Source organism: Nematolebias whitei, chromosome 22 (genome assembly GCF_014905685.2).
Source record: "Nematolebias whitei isolate Nwh7 chromosome 22, NemWhi1, whole genome shotgun sequence".
Taxonomy (NCBI): Eukaryota; Metazoa; Chordata; class Actinopteri; order Cyprinodontiformes; family Rivulidae; genus Nematolebias; species Nematolebias whitei.
Window position 1 is genome coordinate 2,947,936 of NC_056519.1, and position 18,457 is coordinate 2,966,392.

Here is an 18,457-nt window from a genome sequence, read left to right on the forward strand (position 1 = left end):
AAGGTTAGCTAAAGTTAGCATTTTATTAATGGGAAAGCTAAGCAAAAGGTTAGCTAAAGTTAGTTTGTTTTCTTATGGAAAAGTGTATCTAAAACATAACCAATTTTTTTTATTTTATTTTTTTTAAACTGAAGGACAGGCTAAACAAAAAAAAAATATTCCTTTTGAAACATGCCAAGTAAAAAGTTAAACCAAGTTTGCATTTCACTAATGGAAAAGAAACCAAAAGTTTATGATTGTTTACAAAACATTTCCTGTAAATTCCCAAATAAACCAGGTCCACACTGAAAGTGATCAACTCTGGAGCAGCAGACTTTGAATCCAACAAATCTTAGCAAAGTCCGAGCATGACAGATTAGTGAGTCAGGCTACTCATCTCCAGTACAACACGTAACTGGTTTGTTCCACTTTGGAGTAAGTTGTTGGGAGAAGAATCAGTTTTGTTGTGCGTTTCCTTGACTGATGAAGCCTTCTGGATGGAAGGTGAAACGTTTCAGCACAAAAAAAACTGTCCAGATGACCCGACTGAAAGATGTTGGATTGTACACCTGGATTATTGAGCATGGACTTGTTGTTACAACACGTAGACTTTGTCCATTTCTTCCACAACCAGAACAATTATTTTGTGGACCATCACAAGGAAAGATAAACATTACACTATTGACTTCCTGGTTTCTGTCCTTAATGTAATGACATGTGCACTATTAAGTCAGGAATTAAAACTCCATTTTTTTAGCACCAAACAATAACTGGGTGTATCTTAGAACTAGTTTGTGTGCACCACTGTTCAGATTTTAACTGGTAGTCAACTCACCATGATGACTCCGATGCCAATGCCAACTCCACCGAGGATGTGCAGCTTGTTGTTGAACACTTCATCAATCGCTTTTGGGCAGCTCTGCAAAAAATAAAAAATAAATCTGTTGCTTATGCAAAGAAACTGAATTAAGCTGTTAAAAATGTCTACATTTACTGAGGTATTAGCTTTTACGGGTTGTTTTATTGTTTAAGAAGCAGCTTTTTCCTAGAGAACTTTTCACATCTATTAGAAATAAATTAGACAAAATACGGTAAACTATTAGTTTTTACTTTACACATTACTTTTTGTCCCCGGTCTTGGAGCGAAGAGGCGGAATTAGAAACAGAGTCCATGTTGTGAACATACAACTTGGTACCAGCTTCCATTTTGGTGTGTGGCTACATGTAGGAGTAAGAAAGGTCACTATGGAAAATTGGATTGCCACATCAAAATCCACGATGGCTGCCACCATATACACGTGTTAATCTTGTGGGTTTAATAACTTGAAAAATACGCAACGCGTCAACTTCATTTTAACAGACAGTATAGCTGTATCTAGACGTAAGAAAGGTCCTTATCAAACATCGTCACGTCCAAATCAGTCCAGTAAAGCACTCGGCTTAAAATTACAAACGTTTACTATTCAAGTCCCTCAGCGATGAGGACATGGGCGAACAACTTGTTCTACTATGGAACAAGCTAAAGATTTACTGGAGAAGTCCCTAAATTCTTGAATGGGTACCTTAGTGACGAGGATCTCCAGTCCTTCCTGCTTAGGGCAGATGTCTTTGATAGCATCAATCACTGTTCCTGTAGGACCACAGCAGTCCAACTGTAAACGAAGGAAATAAAGGTTTAGAGAAGGGCTTATATTGTTCGATAAAACAAAAGTTAAAATGAGAATTCTCACGCCAAAGTGGATGAGGCGGAGCGTCTCCTTCAGTGCTTCCTGTTTCGTGGTCTTGTAGTTGTCGTAGGTCTGCTTATAAAACTCTGTAACATCTTCCACCACCTGCAGATCCAGAATAATATTGTACATTACTAGATTATCCACATAAACTTTCATATCAGATCTGCACCGTGTGGTTTTATTATACCGTGTCCTTATTGGAGAGTCCCCAGATCCCTGCAGCCACTTCCACAGCGAAGATGAGGAGCAGGAAGAGGAAGAACTAAACCCCCAAATTAAAAAGAATAGTAATAAAAAGTTAAACGGTTGGATTGATTGTAGTACACCATGTTTTAATCGTACCCACTGGTGGCTGGTTGAGGTGATGCACTTTAACCAAGCAGCCGTCGTCTTGGTCTCATTAGAAGAGTCGCATGCTGCTTTTGGACCGAACAGTTTTAAGAATCGTTGGCTCCAGAAGGAGCAGCCAGAAGGACTTATGGCGTTTGCTTTTGTATCGTCAGGTGAATTGTGATTGTGCAACACTTATCTGAAGGTCTATGCATTTAACATTCACCACTTGTGCATGTGGACGTACATTCATTAAAAAAAACTGTTTGAAAAAAGTACTACAAAAATTCAGGAGCCAAGACTCAACAGGTCTACTTTGTAATCAAGAACCTGTCATAGATGATGACCGTTAAGGAGCTTCTACATCATTAACGCAAATAGTTTTAATGGCGTAGGAGCAACTTATGTTCATGTGTGGACCAGTCTTATCCCCTTATGTCACTTTAAAGAGTCCCTACAGAGATAAAGCACTTTGAGCCAATGAACAGTCATAACTTTGAATGACCAGTACCTGCAGTGCAAAACCAAAAGACTAACTTCCTTAAAAAGAACTGACGTGGTACCATGTGGTGTGGAAGTACCAGCACGGTGAACGTTCAGTCCTTTTACATCACGATGGTTGTGCGATCTACATTTGGCCTGCACCAGTCAACGCAGGAACAAAGATAAAACTCTTTTTCCAAATGTTGGCACCAAAACAAATAGCAGCAGAAGAAAAACAAGAACATTGTCGTTATCTAAATATATGAAATGTATCATTCAGGGACTAGCAGGACAAATTGTAGGGATTGGTCCGTTTCATGGGTTTAGCCCCATCTTGTGTTGTGTTTTTTGTCTTATATCCTTCTCAGTTTCTATTTTTCTATAGGGTTTGTGTTTTCCTAGTGTATGCTTCCATCTAGTGTTGTGTGTCTGTTCCTGCACTCCCTGGCTTCCTGGTTTGTCATTTTCCCTGATGTGGTTCAGCTGAGTGTCCTCACAGGTGTTTTGTCTCATTTGTCACTGTATAAAAGTCTGTCTCTGTGTTAGTCCTTCGTCCTGGCATTGCTTCCCGTCACCTTGGTCCTCTGCGTTTCCCACAGTTTATGTAAGTTTGCTGCCCCATCAGCTGTTGTTTTGTTATTATTAATAAATTATTTTATTCATCTCCTGAGTCCTGGATTGTCTGCCTGCACCCCTGGGTTTACCCCTCACCAACCACCATTACGACACAAATATGGTGTTAAATTCCTTTTAAGTCCTTTAAACTTTAGATTTAAATGTAAACCTGCAGGACTGGTTTGTGAAACTAAACACTGTGCACCAGATGACCAAAACAATAAAAGATTATAAAATGGCTTCATCAACCTGACAAACACATACAGAAGTCCTATTAGAAGTTTGATAGGTTTCTCAGAGACTTGGAAAACTCTTAAGAGTCACCAATGTTTAGATTATGTAAGCAGGCAGCTAAAGACAGCAGCAAAACCAATGACTCACCAGACCCAACATGCACGGTGATTCCTTGATGGCTCCACAGCATCCCAGGAATCCCACGACCATCATCAGAGCCCCTGCAGCGATCAGGATGTACACTCCTACAGCAAAACACGGACATCACCACTGAGTGAAGAACCATGGGCATTCTTTGACTTTGTTGCCTTTCTGTTCGCTTCAGAACAACAGTTCAAACTGGAAGGTGACTGAGCTACAATCCCACAAGAGTACATCGAGTGTTAGCCAGGAGCATTTTTATTAGAGATCGACCGATATGGAAATTTTGGCCATCGCCAATACAGATATTGGGAGGGTCCGGCGACCGCCAATAACCGATAGAATGGAAGAATCTAAGTAAACAGCTACTTTTATGTTTGTTAACACTTGAAATCTTGAAACGGTCTTTCCAACGTGCGTTCACATTTTCCATCCTCCATTTTTCACCATGAAGTCGTCAAGTGTTACAAAAATATAAAAAAAAGAAACACCCTTCCTGTTCATTGTTTAAGTGAAGGTTTATTGACCGTAGCTGCATTTTTTTCTTTGCAAAGAATAAAATATTTCAGAAAATGCATTTCATGAGGACGACAGATACAACGGTACCAACACGGATATATTTTACCTCTACGTTAGATTTACTGTTCTGGATAAAGTGTCACAAGACAATAGCCTATGCTAGGTTATCTAAACGTTAGCTTTGTTACCTTGAGAGGCACGTAGCTAATGACTGAGGGTTGGACGATTGAAGATAATTTATTATGGTTTATTTTTTTATTTTTCAGATCAGTTAAAATAAATTTCAGCAAACTACACCACACAGTGTTGCTCGCTGCTTCGGCTGCGCTGAAAGTGAAAGTTAAAGTGAACGCCATGACTTTACGTAGTCTGCATGCGCCCTCTGCTGGATGCATTCTACAATTACTCCACTTGCAAGTAAGGACACATGTTCCCACTGTTTATATCGGCACATAATGGGATAATCATCAGATACAGATTCAAAATGTTTATAACGGCCTAAAATATCAGCCATACTGTTTGACGGGCTCTAATTTTTATCTGGATTTTATAATAAAACTATGAAAGGCCAGCTAACAGTATATCACAGCATATTTAGTGATTTCTGTACTTCCACTAGATTGTAGCAGCAACGTAAGCGTTGGGAGAAGACAAAAAAAAAGACATTAGTGGTAATCCAAATTACAAATAAAAGACCTGATACCTGAAATACATAATGTACTCTATGAAATGCATTAACTAATACATCTCAGTGATTAGAACTAAAGTAAAGTAGAGAAGCTACTGATCACCCCCAAGTTCACCACAAGAGGTGTATATGTGCTTATGTGTTGGATTACTCTCAGCTACTACCACACCCAGTTTTAGTTCAATATCTGTAAAAATCCAGAGTTCTCGAAATCGACCTTAGCAAACACAAAAAAATGGCTCCGATGGCCATCTTGAATTAAGGTTCAAGGATTACATGAGTTACATTAAAATGCATTCCCCAATTAAGTTATTTTCCCAAAAGAACAACAAAGCTAATTCCAACAGTTAATGCCAAACATTTACAGATGTTATTGTTTGTTATATGGTACATTTTAAGGCCATCAACTTCACCTTACGGTAACTAGGGGTTGAACGACCACATAATTTTAAAACTTGACATTAACATAATAAAACTTGAGTAGAACTTGAGTACTTGATGAAATCATAGGATCTAAAGATACAAAAATAAATAAATAAAACTGCAAAAAAGGTCATCATTTACAAAACTAGACCAACAAAACATTGGGAGTGTATATTTTGCTCCTACCATTCATCATCCTGCAAATAAGTCTCAGGAAAAACTAAACTATTAGTTTTTATTATTAAGCTGCAAAACTGAAAGAAACGTGTGGCACGTCAAAAACGAAACTAAAAAGAGTGGGGCGGTTGACCACCCCGCACCACCGCCAGCTGTGGTGCACATTAGGTTTAGTTTTAGAGATTAATATGTTTATAGTTTTTTTTTTTTTAAAGGTTTAGAGATTAATATTTTTTTGCTTTTTGTTTGTGAAACAAGGTCAGAGGAAGCTGGTTCTGGTTCAGTCTTTGGACCCGGTGTCGCACCATATTCTGTGACCTGCAACAGTGCATGCAACACCGCCCCCTACGGTCACAGTATACCGTGGTCACAGAATATGGTATAACACCGGTTCAACGAGCTCCAAACAGTCAGGAAGTTGATTCATTTTCTGTTTCCTTACGGTAGCTGAACCGGAAGATTCATCTTTAGAGAAATATTTCCACCCGTGTGTCAAGACTGGGTCTGCTCCGCTCCATCCGTCTGCTTGGAGGAATCCATTTTGTAACCCGTGCCCGGTGCGGATCACGTGACACCTGACGCATTGACGCCACCACGAGTACTCCATGTGAAAATTTTAAAACTCGATAGATGTCCTAGGAATCGATGTGTAGATTACTCGAGTCGTCTGTTAAAGCCCTTACAGTCAGTTGTCTTACTCTATATCTCACATCGTGATGCAAAACGTTCAGAGCACTGGATTTCGTTGTTTAAACGAAGGTTGATGCATATTACCAATATCCAACATGGATACGACCGAGACTCTTATGTTTAAAAAAAAAAAAAAAAAAAGTTTTTGCTTATGATAGCCCAAAAGGTAAATACTTTGGTCGGCAACACATTCAAGAAATTAATTTGAGCAAAACTGTGGTCCTATATATGGCCTGGATGATCCTCCCCCAACTGAAATGAGACAACTAGACTGTCGGCCGTCACGATCTCCCAAATATTTGCATTTAAAATGGTTTCTTACCAACTTTATACAAGGCTGCTGTTATACTTCCAGGTGTATTTTGATCAACGTAACCATGGTTGCCTCTCAAGGTCTTTGTTTAGCAGAAAACATTACAAACGGGAGGTTTTCTGCACCATCGTGAGGAGTTAAAGTCAAAGAAAGACGTCTCTGTGGCCTTAACGAGCTGATCTGAACCCAGTTTCAATGTGCTGCACAAACCAGGTTTCTGGTATTTGTGGACACCTTAAAGTCAGAGAGTGAACTTTAACTTCCCAGCATGTTTCTCAGACTAAAGTTAGATCAGTTACTTCCTCTTCCATCATGAAAGGCGAACAGTCATAATCGCTGAATCTCTGAAGTCGTACGGCAAATTTTAATTAAACCAATTATTGGACGTACACGTACCACTAACTACTGGTCAACCCAATTCAAAATGGCTGCCACATCTAATCAAGCTTAGCTTCAATGGTTAACGCTCAGTTAGTTTTACAGATTTTTGTCCAAAATGTGGTAGTAGCAGAGAGTCATCCTGAAACACTCAGCCAACTGATGGTGCGAGATAGATTTAATTATGGATTTCATTGCGTCAACCCGGTGTGTTAGAAATTTATCGTGTGAACCAGTGAACAGAGTTTAATAAAACTACTTGATGTAAATTCACAACTTGGAGTCGACCCAATTCAAGATGGCCACCACAGCTAAGAGACATTAGCAAACCATAAAGTGCTGGAACAGTCCATTTTAGCTGAAATTAGTTGTGTGAGTAGAGTCTTCCATCACAAAAACCAGTGCTAATACATCACAAGATCTTCAGGTGATGCGCGTCCTCCAGAAACACCAGTTTCCTGCAGCTACAGCAGCTGTGATGATAAGAAGGGACCTGACCACTTCTAATGTGGGGAGTTACTCAAACATCTTTCTGGTGACATGATTCAGAGCAGGTTGTGACGACGTCATGTTTTCATTCTGTGTTGGGCCTTTCACGTGGATGAATCATAATTATGGGCTTTAGAAACGTGCACAACAATCAGCAGAACGTCAGCCGAACAAATCCTCCTCTACAAGCCGTTATCAAGATGTTTGTCATTTCAAACCCGTCCTCCGTCGCCTCGCTGCCCACTTCTCTTCTCAGTTTGCTGGAGCGAGGAGTTTCTTTGCGGCGGTTCCTCTGAGGAACAAAGACCGCTCTGTTCGGCGGTGAAGAATGACGGCTGTGTGTGGAGGGTTCTGCCGGGCCGGAGGAGCCGCCTCACTGCGGACCGGCGCCGGCCTCAGCTGCCCTTTAAGAAACGGCCAGATGATCTGATCTGAAGCTCCGACCATCAGAACCAACACACACACAACAGGCCCAATGTTCAGGTCCAGCTGTGCTGCAGTGAAACGTTAAAACAGAAGAAGAGCATCGATCAAAAACCACTGCAGACTGGGAGGAGGTCCCCTCTGGACAAGTTTAACTTTTTCACCAGTTTGGGTACAAATGATGATCTTTGCCTTCAGTGGAATAAAAGACCCAGAAAAAAAAGTGGGAGAATTTATGCTAAATGCTGAAGAGCTTCTAAACTTCCTGTTTCATCAGTGAATTAAATAATGAAACTTGTTTTCAGTTTTCAGTCAGAAATGTTAAGTCAAACATTTGAAATGTTCATTTAAGAGTTACATGAAGAAGTTAATGTACAACTGGTACAACAGTTCTTTTAATAAAAATAAAAATACAGGCCTGTCCCAGTAAATTTTGCTGGGCGATTGTCTCAGAAATTATTGCGATAAACGATAATTAGTGATTGTTGTCAATTTTAATTAGAAATGTTGATTTGTTCTGAGTGTAGTACCTTCTTTCAACCACAAGATGGCAGTATTGTTTGAACTGAAGGATGGATAGTGAGGGAGCGAGCAGCGTGTCTCTAAGGGTGCATTCACACTTGCCCTGTTTAGTCCGCTTTAATCGAACTCTAGCTCGTTTTCCTTGAAAGTCCGGTTCCTTTAGGGAGGTGTGAACACGCCATCGAACTCTGTCACGGAACAAAAAGGCGAACTCTGGCCCGGGCTAAAACCTAGGTCTCGGTCCGGTAGAAGCGAACTCCAGCGCGGTTCGAGTACAGTGTGAATGTAAACAGACCGAGCCCCGCTCCACAAGCAAGAAGTGGAGTACAGCGCAGGACAAACAAACACACATTTCTCTGACCTCATATGGAGCCGTCAGCTGACTTGTGTGGAAAACAATATTCTCCATGGTCTTCTGTCTCATCTTCTGCTCATGCTGAGTCCATTTTTGAAAAATGACAAAATATAACTCCTAAAACTGCTAAAACTTGATGCCACTTTGTTTTTATTTACAGAAGAAGAAGACGACGTGTCTTCAGAGGTTTTTGTGTCGTTTCTTTCAGTAGTTCTTGGTGCAGCGCCCCCACAGGCGAGCGGGGGAACAGGTTGGTTCAACAGGTTGACTCGACTGCGCAGTGCAGTGTGAATGCAAACGCACCAGCTCAAATGTAACAAAAGCTCATGAATATTGGTCCCAAACCGAACCGAGTCTACCGGACTATCTGGTGTGAAAACGACCTAAGAGAAATGGGAGGGAGGCCCCTTGACGTGACATGGGCTGTCTCTCTCCGGTTCTCAAAATGGCGGACGCTCGGTGTGGTTTGAGCTCTTTAGCATTTTTCACACAAAGCTTTTAATAAAAAATTTAAATAAATCAGTAAACAAGTTCTCAGCTTCTTTTTGCAGAGAACTTTTTACACGAAGGCACGAGTTTCAACTGTGAATTTTGGAGCTTCGACAAGATGGAGGTTCTCTCCCTCATGACCAGAACAGTTCTTGAAAGAGCCACCATGTATTTACTTAGCTTTAAGAGTACATTTAAAACTTTTAGTGTAGTAAAGTCTTCAGTCTTTACATTTTCAAACAACCAGTCTTTCTTGTCATTAGTCAAAATGATTAGTTTCCTCTCAGCTTCAGTCCCCGTACCTGAACTTGACAGAATGTTATGAAATGAAGAATCTGTACAAGTGGAGGACAAAAAAAAAAAAAAATTTAGTGTCCTGATGCTTGCTCAATAATCTAGTTAGAAAATCTAACAAGAGGTCATCTGGACAGATTCTTCTTTTAGTCCTAGACATCATATTCAGGAGATAAAACTGTATGTCTGTAAAAGTCATGTATTTAAATAAAAAAAAAAAAAAAAAAACTGACCTAGGACCTGAGAGATCATCCTTCGGTTGATTTTCAGCTCTTTGTGACTCAATCTGGAGCCAACATCCTGATTTCTGTCAAAACTGTGGTTTGGGGGCATTTTCAATTAATTCAATTAAAAATATGGGAACACGTCTGTGACATACAAAGAGCCTACAATGTTCAACTGGTTCTTTAAATTCAAGCTAAATGACTTTGAAATGTGCAACAAGTGGCACATAGGTGCCATTTTATAGAGACTGTTTGCAAAGAAGGCTTCTGATTTAAAATAAATAAATACATGGGTGCGTACTTGTAAAAACAAAATAAGTGGTCAAATATTTATAATGTAAAATAAAAGCAGACAATGCATTACCTGTTCCTCTAAAAATGTTCAAATACAAGGTCAACAATTGAGGAAAAGTTGCCAAAGTCAAGAGAACCAAAAAAAAAAGGGGGGGGGGGGGGGCTTTAACCTGGGTTTAGGGCGATTATATTTACAAGAATGCCATGTCACCCTGGAAGCTACAACCACAAAAATGTGGGCTAAATTAAGCTCTGTTATGTGGAATAAGTGCTTTAGCCGGTAAAGTAGAAGGGGACGAGTACAAAAGCCTGAGGGACACCACAAACCAGTCAAACTGATTAGGGTTTTAAGGCGACTGATCCAGAAGACAAACTTTAAATGGTTTTAAACAAAAACATTCCTCTGAAAACATTCAGCTACAAGGACAGAAACTGGGTGAAAAGCAGCTAAAGTCTAAAGAAAAACTGATAAAGTCTGAGGAGCCATCACCGAAAACGTGTGCATGATGAGTTGAAGGTTTCAGGGCCAGTTTTTACCAATTTACATGTAGACAAAACTAAGGTTTTATGAATCGCGTAGTACACAGGCGTTACGATGCAGATGTTTTATTCTCTTGTGATGTGTCCGGTTGCAGCTGAAGAAAGGTCTTACCGGTGAAGAAGACCGAAGGAGAGTCCTCTCCTTCAAACAGCCCTTTGGTCCTGGAGTCAAATCGCAGCCAGAGGCCCACGGCGAGGACTGCAGTACCTGCAAGCTACAAACAGACCATTTTACCACATCAGGAACATTTTACACATTTACGTTTCACATTTTTTTAAATTTCTAAAGTTTGAAGTTCTTCCCAACAGTTCCTCGAGCCACTCGGACCTTTTCCAATTGAAACCCTTAAAGAAAAGGCCCAACGTGTAAATAAAAAACACTCCACCTAAAAGAGCAAATCATAGTTCCCTCAACAACAAATGACTCAGACGTCCTCAGAAACCATAAATCCGTTGACATCATCCAAATAATCTCAGAGACGCGTTGTGGGAGTGACGTTTGTTTTGCAACAGTTCGACATGAAGCAACGCAGCCGACCTGAAAACTGCCGTCGCTCCACGAGGAATCGACCTGAATCGATGCAACATGGAAGTAGTGAGAGAAGAAGAAATTATTTCTTTGTTCTTTTTATCTTAAAGCCTCCATTCATGTTTGGGTTCACTGGAGATAAGAAATTTAAAAAACACACACACAACTATCGGATTGAGAGCTCTGACCCTGAAAGTATGAAGCATTTTCTCTTATGCCGATGATTCATGCCAACAAACACAAATGTTATTCCAGTTAATCTGATTGGCAGGATTGTGGGTTTTTTCCAGAGTACTGAAGGTACACAGATGATCCTGAACTCAAGCAACAAGACTTTTCTCTACAAACCTTTTACTCTCATCATCGGCTGAAGGTTGAAACTTTGAAAACAGATTCCAACATATATAAACCTGCAAGTTTACGGCCATCATCACTGCCCCAGTGTGGTCTGGACTCCATAGTGGATAGATTTATGGGCTGATGAAGAAAGTTCACTACAGACTGATTTAATACAAAGGTAGAACCTGGTACTTTCAGGGTTTATACCCTGTGGTCACTGTTGACCATACAGCCCAGTCCCTGTAGACACCTGGCAATCACCTGGTACGTACTTCGTAAAGAATCAGTTGGAAATGTAGCTCGGAGTCCGATAGGAGCCTGGCCAGGATCAGATACGTGCCCTGAAATTAAAAGGTAACCAAGCATAGTACAGCTTGGTTCTTTGTCTAGAAACACAGACAAGATATATATTAAAGATCTAATTGTTTCAGTTTGCAAAACAGAACTTTGTTCAGATTGCTGGTTTACTTGTGGTTCCTAGAGTTCCTAAAAGTAGAATGTGAGGCAGAGCTTTCGTTCTCAGGCTCCTCTCCTGTGGAACCAACTTCCAGTTTCTTTCCCCGAGGCAAACACCTTGTGTACTTTTAAGTATTTCCTTTTTGATAAATCCTATGGTTGGGGTTGGCTTGAGTTTCAGAGCTATACCTAAATTATGCCGCTACAGGCGTAGACTGCTAGAGGACCACGTTCCCTCACTCTGCTGCTGTAGAAACCTCCAGCAGAACCAGAACCAGGCTCAGGACACACATCCATCTACCTGAACTGGCTGAGGTTAGAGGGGACTGGAGAGAGACCGAACGGACGGTCCAGGTGTAGTTTCTATAGCTATACTTTTATAAATACTTTCTTAAATTGTTCAACTTTCAAGTACTACCACAAATACTTTTAGGGCTAACATTACACAAGTAGTTCACATAAAACTTTGGATATAAAATGTATTTCTTCATTAAATGCTAGATTTTAATTGCTACGCTAATGCTATTCAAGTCAAGGTTCTTTATCGTCATTCGCATCACAGGGTACACGAGGTGGAACAAAACTGTGGGCACAGGGTCCCAGTTACATCAAACAATAGCAAAATTATAAAGTGTAAAAAGATTTATAAAAAGATACGACCGTTTTCATTCAGTCGGACAGTTTTTTTTAGCAGTACCATTGTTAGCCACTAGATGCAGCAGAGTGGTATTAGCAGTAAGGCATGCTGTTGTATCATGTAATAGGTAAACGTGGAAATAATGACAAATTCAAAAAAGTTCAAGACAAAAACAACTAGACTTGATTTATTATACTTTATTGTTTTTGTCTTGAACTTTTTTAGAGTTTACCACGTCCTGGATGACGGAGAATCTTCACCAGCTTTTAATGACACAACCGGCTTGTTAAAGTCTCCCCACCTTCGTTCTGCTCGCTGCTTGGAAGTTAAACCAGCTGCACCGACCCGGTGAAATGCAGCTGATTTTACCATTTAAGTGCTTTTATTAAATAAAAGTTCAACTGAGACACACACATTTACTATACATTTCGAGCAAACAATTGTTTTCAAGTGTTAATCTTGTTAAATTCTTGTTCAAGTCCTCCCACGGCCGACATTTGGCAGCCAATAGATTTTTAGCACACCTGACGCTCTGTGTTAAAGTTAAAATTACTTTAAACCCACAGATGAATTTACACAAACTTGGTGAGAAACATGTTTTAAATGTGTGGAATTAAAGGAAATCTAGGTGAAATGTTTTTGTTTACTAGTGAATACCTTTTTTTAACTTGCGCACATGCACGCGCACACACATCATCGTGTCCCCCCCACATCACTGATGCTTCTGACGCCCTTGCCTTTCAGTTTTTGTATTTATCAAAGTCGAACCATTAAAGTCTCATTCTACTGTAACTCCGTCTAATCAGAGCGGAACAATAAAACTAGAAGAGGAGGATTTCAGCTGGAGGCAGAATGACTCGACTCCGCAGGTCACAGCAACCGAACAGCGCAACAGTCTGACCGGCACGCACCGTCCTAAAGACGAACCGGGAGAGAAATTCTCTTCAAGTGGTTTTTTTCCTTCAGCGCATGATGTTTCGAGCTGCCGCTGATAAAATGTTTCACGTTACATCAAACCTCAAAAAGCAAAACAGGAAGAGCGTCAGAGGAGCTGCTGCCTGGAAGAATAATCAGAATCGTCAGTGACGCGTTGACAGCATTATGTGAACATGAACGTTCCTCTGGTTCTTCTTCTACAAACACGACCAACTGTAAAATAAAAAGCAGTTTCCTGATCGTGACACCTTTCTCTACGGGTCCGACACAATTTGCAACAATAAGAAACGAAGTCGGCTCTTCATAATGATCATACGCCTGAGCAGAACGTTTCCTGATATTTGGTGAGTAAAAACTCTCCGGGGAGGTCAGAGCAAACATTTACCCTCGCAGGTACCAATTAAGAGTTCAACCACAAACCCAGCAACAACATTAGCACAACAGTGAGAATTAATTACAAGGTTTGGAGTTAAACATTCGGTTTAGGAATACATTTTCTAAACAAAGATTCAGCCCAAAATCAGCTACAAGTAATGGAGATCATGCACACAGACAAAGAGCTCCAACACAAACGTTTCACTACTTCCCACTAAATAACACGTCGGCTGCAGATATTCAGTTTTAAGCTTTTAGCAGGGGAACAAATGAGCTAAAGGAGCTAAAAGAGTAAATTGTGTCGGACATAAAATGATTTGTCTTAAACAGATATTTGTCGGATATATCGCCATCTAGTGGCAAAGTATCAGATAGCAACCAAATTAAACTAAAGGTTTTTAAAACCTTTTTGTCTGCAGCTGCGTGAGGTTTGTGTGATTTTCACCTGGCAACATTTTATCAGCTGTTAAATCATGACAGGACAGACTTTAGTGAAAAAAAAAAAAAAAAACACAACAATCCAAGATGGCCTCGGAAAACATAAAATGGCAGTTGCACTCATTTTAACATACAACAATAAAATTTACTGAATTATTCCAAGTTCATACGTTGAGCTTCAACAGATCACATGACAAGAAATGCTCTTTTTTTAATGACATTTATACCTGGAGATCATTTTACAAAGGCCATCATCTTATAAAAAGAGAAGCTTGAGACAACTTTCTTACAAAACAGTAAGAAAAATGTGTCAATTATTCATCAGTGTCTCCATCTTTTACCACTTATCCATGGTCTGGTTGTGGATTTCGATTCAGCGCTTTTTCATCAAGACCAACCGAAGCAACACCCTCATTACCGAGGACGAGGCCACGTAGCTCCTTCCGACCATCACTGGGGAACCAGCGGTTCAGGTACTTCAACATCTCCACCTGACGCACGTCATATTTTTCTACAACACCGGAGAGCTTCGGACACAAAACTCTGCAGCTCCAAGTTTTTCCTTCTTAAACTGCATTTACCAACAAACAACAAGAGTTTTAACATCAGTGAAACGTTCATCCGCTGGTACCAGTGATGTGTTTTTGAAAAAATAAAATAAAATAGAGACATTGTATTTCCTTTGAAAATGCAGTGCGGATGCTCAAATGCAGAAGAACTTGCTGAAAAACTGCTGAAATGAGTTAAAAAAAACTGCTGAAATGAGCTAAAAACCTGCTGAAATGAGCTAAAAAAACTGCTGAAATGTAGCTGAAACAGCAGAACAAGCTTACACTAGCAGAAGAAAGCAGAAAGAATGTACGTTTGCTGAATTGGGTTAAAATAAGCAGAAATGTGCACAAAAATTATGAAATTAGATTTTAAAAAAGCTGAAATTAGCACCAAAAAAGAAAAAATGTAGCTGAAAAGGCAGAAATCACAAACTACCAGAAGGAAGTGAAGAGATGAAACGAGCACAAAAAAAATTGAAATTAGCTGAAAAATCTAAATTAGAAAAAAAGGAAATAGTACTGGTAGCTAAAATAACTAAACTTGCATAAATAGGCTAAAATGAGCACAAGGTGAAATAAGCAGAAAGTTAATTAGTTTGAAAGTAGCAGAAATCACAACGAAAAACTTGAATTTATCTGAAAACAGCTGGAAACTGCTAAAGATTACAAAAAAGGTAGAACAAGCTTAAATTATCAGAAGAACGCTGAAAGAACATGTTTGTCCAATTAGGCTGAAAGAAGCAGAAATTAGCTCAAAAATATTGAAATTATATGGAGGAAAAAAAAAAGCTGAAAATGGCACCAAACAGCTGAACAGTACCTAAAAAAAAGCTGACATTTAAAACAGCTGAAAAGTACCTAAAAAAGCTAAAATTAAAAACTAATAATTGGAAATAAGCTCAAATTATACTGAAGGAAGTGTAGAGCACATTTTTCCTGAACTATGCTGAAAAAAGTTTTAATCAGTGCAAAAATGTGAAATTAACTGAAAATGCTAAAATTAGCATACAACAGCAAAATATTAACTGATAACAGCATAAAAAGCTCAAGCTTGCAGAAATAAGCTTAAAGGAGAATTAAAAAGCTGGGGGAAAAACAGCTGAAAGTAGCTGAAAAAAAGTTTAAATTTGCACAAGCAAGCTGAAAGAAGCTGAAGCAGAACAAAATGTGAAACATGTGAGTGGAGCAGTAAAAGGTTATAAACAGATCTAAAGATCTGAAGGATTTAAAATGAGCTCAATTAATTTTGTATAAAGGAAAAAAATGGCAGAAAAAGCCAAATATTTCAAAAAGCTAAAGTTGCACTAATACCTGAAGTCATAGCAGGATTGTCCTGAAACAGCTGAATGTACCTAAATTGTTGAAAAAGCTTAAAAGGTGCAGGACGATGATCGCTCCGAAAACCATACGGAATAGGGACAGTAACAGGAATAATAACTATAAACAGGAAAACAATAGTGTGAATGCTCCATAAGCTTCACAATAAATCAGAACGACGAGTATAAAAGGTGCTTCAAACTGGACTGCCTCCAGAACAAACAACATTTTTCTCTTAAATAATAATAACAATAATAATAATAATAATAATAATAATAATAATAATAATAATAATAATAATAATAATTTCCCTGTCGGCAGCTCTCGCTTGTTTAGACCAACTTGAGGGAACCAACCGGAGCAATGTGTTGACGGTGGGAAACAGGAAGTTTGTTTCTGAAGCTTCTCCCTGGGTGAAAACAGTGATTAACTGTGTGAAGCATTTAATTACAGAAACAAACGGAGCAAATAAACAACATTTGTTGAAAACCGCTGGACCATGTCCAACATTTACCGTTATGAACAAACACGTTCTTATTCTGCTTTAAACTCAAATTTATTGACACTAATTCAAACAGAATCTGTGTCTTTGAAGAAAGGAACGATTTTAAAAGGTTGGTCCCTTTTTACGACATTACAAATAATTTGCATATCGCCCGCCAGTTGTATCCGGGGTGTGTGTTGGGGATCACTCACAGCTACTACCACACAACTCGTCAAATTTAAAACACAGATTTTATCTGCAACACAATTACAAAAAGAAAGAGTTAATAAAAACGTTGAGACGATTCAGAGGCAACAAAAAAAAAAAAGTTGGTTTTACTGATGAATTATGGGAAATTTCTGACAGGAAGTACCTCAACTTTACTCCTTCAAAATAAAACTTGTGTGTTTCATGCAGGAGTCGTAAAAAAAAAAATATATATATATATTTATATATATATATATAAAAATTCTTAACTTTCTGCTGAACTGTTTGATTTTTAAATTTTACTCCAATATCTGTAAAAACAAACTAAAATGCATCTTGTGGTTCATAATATTTTGCTAACGGAGACGCAGGAGAGAACATTTGTGCCTGCGCTGTGCTGGGGGGTGGAAGGGTTGTGTTTGTTTGTGTTAGAGCTCAGAGCGTTTTCTAATCAGCCAGAACTTCCAGCACAGCCGGTCCGAGAACAAGCGGGTCGACCCGTTTGGTTCCACTGCAGCAGCTTAAGGAGCCGAAAACACAAAAACCTTCAGATTTGATCCACAAGATGAATCCAAGCCCGACAACGAACTCAGAGTGTGAGAGGATCGAGAGAAAGTTTAAGAACGAACGCTGGACGGCCTGAAACAACAGCTAAAACTAGCTAAAGGAGCAAAAGGCTAAGTACCAAACTCAAGCTAAGAGAGATTAGTCAAAGGCTAAGTAGGTATTGCTAGAAAAAAAAAGTAGCAAAAGGCCAAACAGCAAACTAGGTAACAAGTTCAAATGAGCAACGAGCCAAGTAGAAAACATTAGCTAAAAAATAATAAGCAAAACGATAGCCAATGTTAGATAAAAAAAAAGTAGCAAAAGGCTAAGTAGCCAGAGCTAGATAAAAAAAAATCAAAGTAGCAAAAGTCTACCGGTAAGTATTAACCAATGCTAGCTAAAAAAAAAAAAAAAAGAAAGCCAAGTAGCCAAAACTAGCTTAAAAAGTAGCAAAAGGCTAAGTAGCAATCACTAGCTGAAAAGATATAAGTAGCAAAACGCTAAGTAGTCACTGTTGCAAAAAATAAAAAACAAAACAGCAAAAAGCTAAGCAGCCAATGCTAGCTCAAAAGTAGCAAAAGGCTAAGCAGCAATCACTAGCTACAGTTAGAAGTAGCAAAAGGCTAAGTCACCAATGCTAATTAAAATAGCAAGTCTATGCAGGCAGTGCTAGCTAAAAAGATAAATAGCAAAAGAGTCAAATGTATTTAAATAGCACATTTAAAAAACAGCAACTGTTAAAGTGATTAAAAATATTAAAAAAAGATCACAGCATCAAATATTAATTTATTTCAGCATGAGGAATAAAAGAATCAAACAAGAAATATAATTAGAAACTGAAATATTAAATCAAATCACCAATTCCAGCCAAAAGTGTAGAAAAAGGTTAAGTACCCAAAAGTAGCTAAAATATCTTGAACTGGATCAATTTTAAACTCGTGGAACCAATTAGAGGCAATCCACTACAAGATGGCCGCCACAGCAAAGAGTCCACAGGAATCAAAACATGTCTCGACTTCATTTAAATAAATAATTTTAAAAAGGGGGCGGGGTTAATCTTTTATTTAGGGAGAAAAAAAACTTGAGAAGTTCTGATGAAGTTTGATCAGAAGTTTCATCTGAAATTAACAGAAAAACGTTTTTAAACTTCCGTCCAATTCTTTAACAAGAGAATAATTCAAAACAACTTAATCACTCAGGTAAAGATCTGAGCAGAACCAGAACCAACACATGGTCCAAACAGAACCAGAACCAACACATGGTAAAAACAGAACCAGAACCAACACATGGTCCAAACAGAACCAGAACCAAC

General features: G+C 38.9%; 1 protein-coding gene across 1 annotated transcript in view; it reads right to left on the reverse strand.

The window, feature by feature from the left end:
- The window catches only part of LOC119428447 (CD9 antigen), a 19,804-nt gene that overhangs the window by 992 nt on the left and 355 nt on the right, over positions 1-18,457 (reverse strand). Inside the window, exons 3-8 of the mRNA XM_037696127.1 lie at positions 10,443-10,545; positions 3,519-3,616; positions 1,897-1,971; positions 1,710-1,811; positions 1,542-1,631; positions 815-898 (exon numbers count right to left, since the gene is read on the reverse strand). Of these exons, the coding sequence (XP_037552055.1) occupies positions 815-898; positions 1,542-1,631; positions 1,710-1,811; positions 1,897-1,971; positions 3,519-3,616; positions 10,443-10,545 (552 nt within the window). The remainder of the gene's footprint in view (positions 1-814; positions 899-1,541; positions 1,632-1,709; positions 1,812-1,896; positions 1,972-3,518; positions 3,617-10,442; positions 10,546-18,457) is intronic.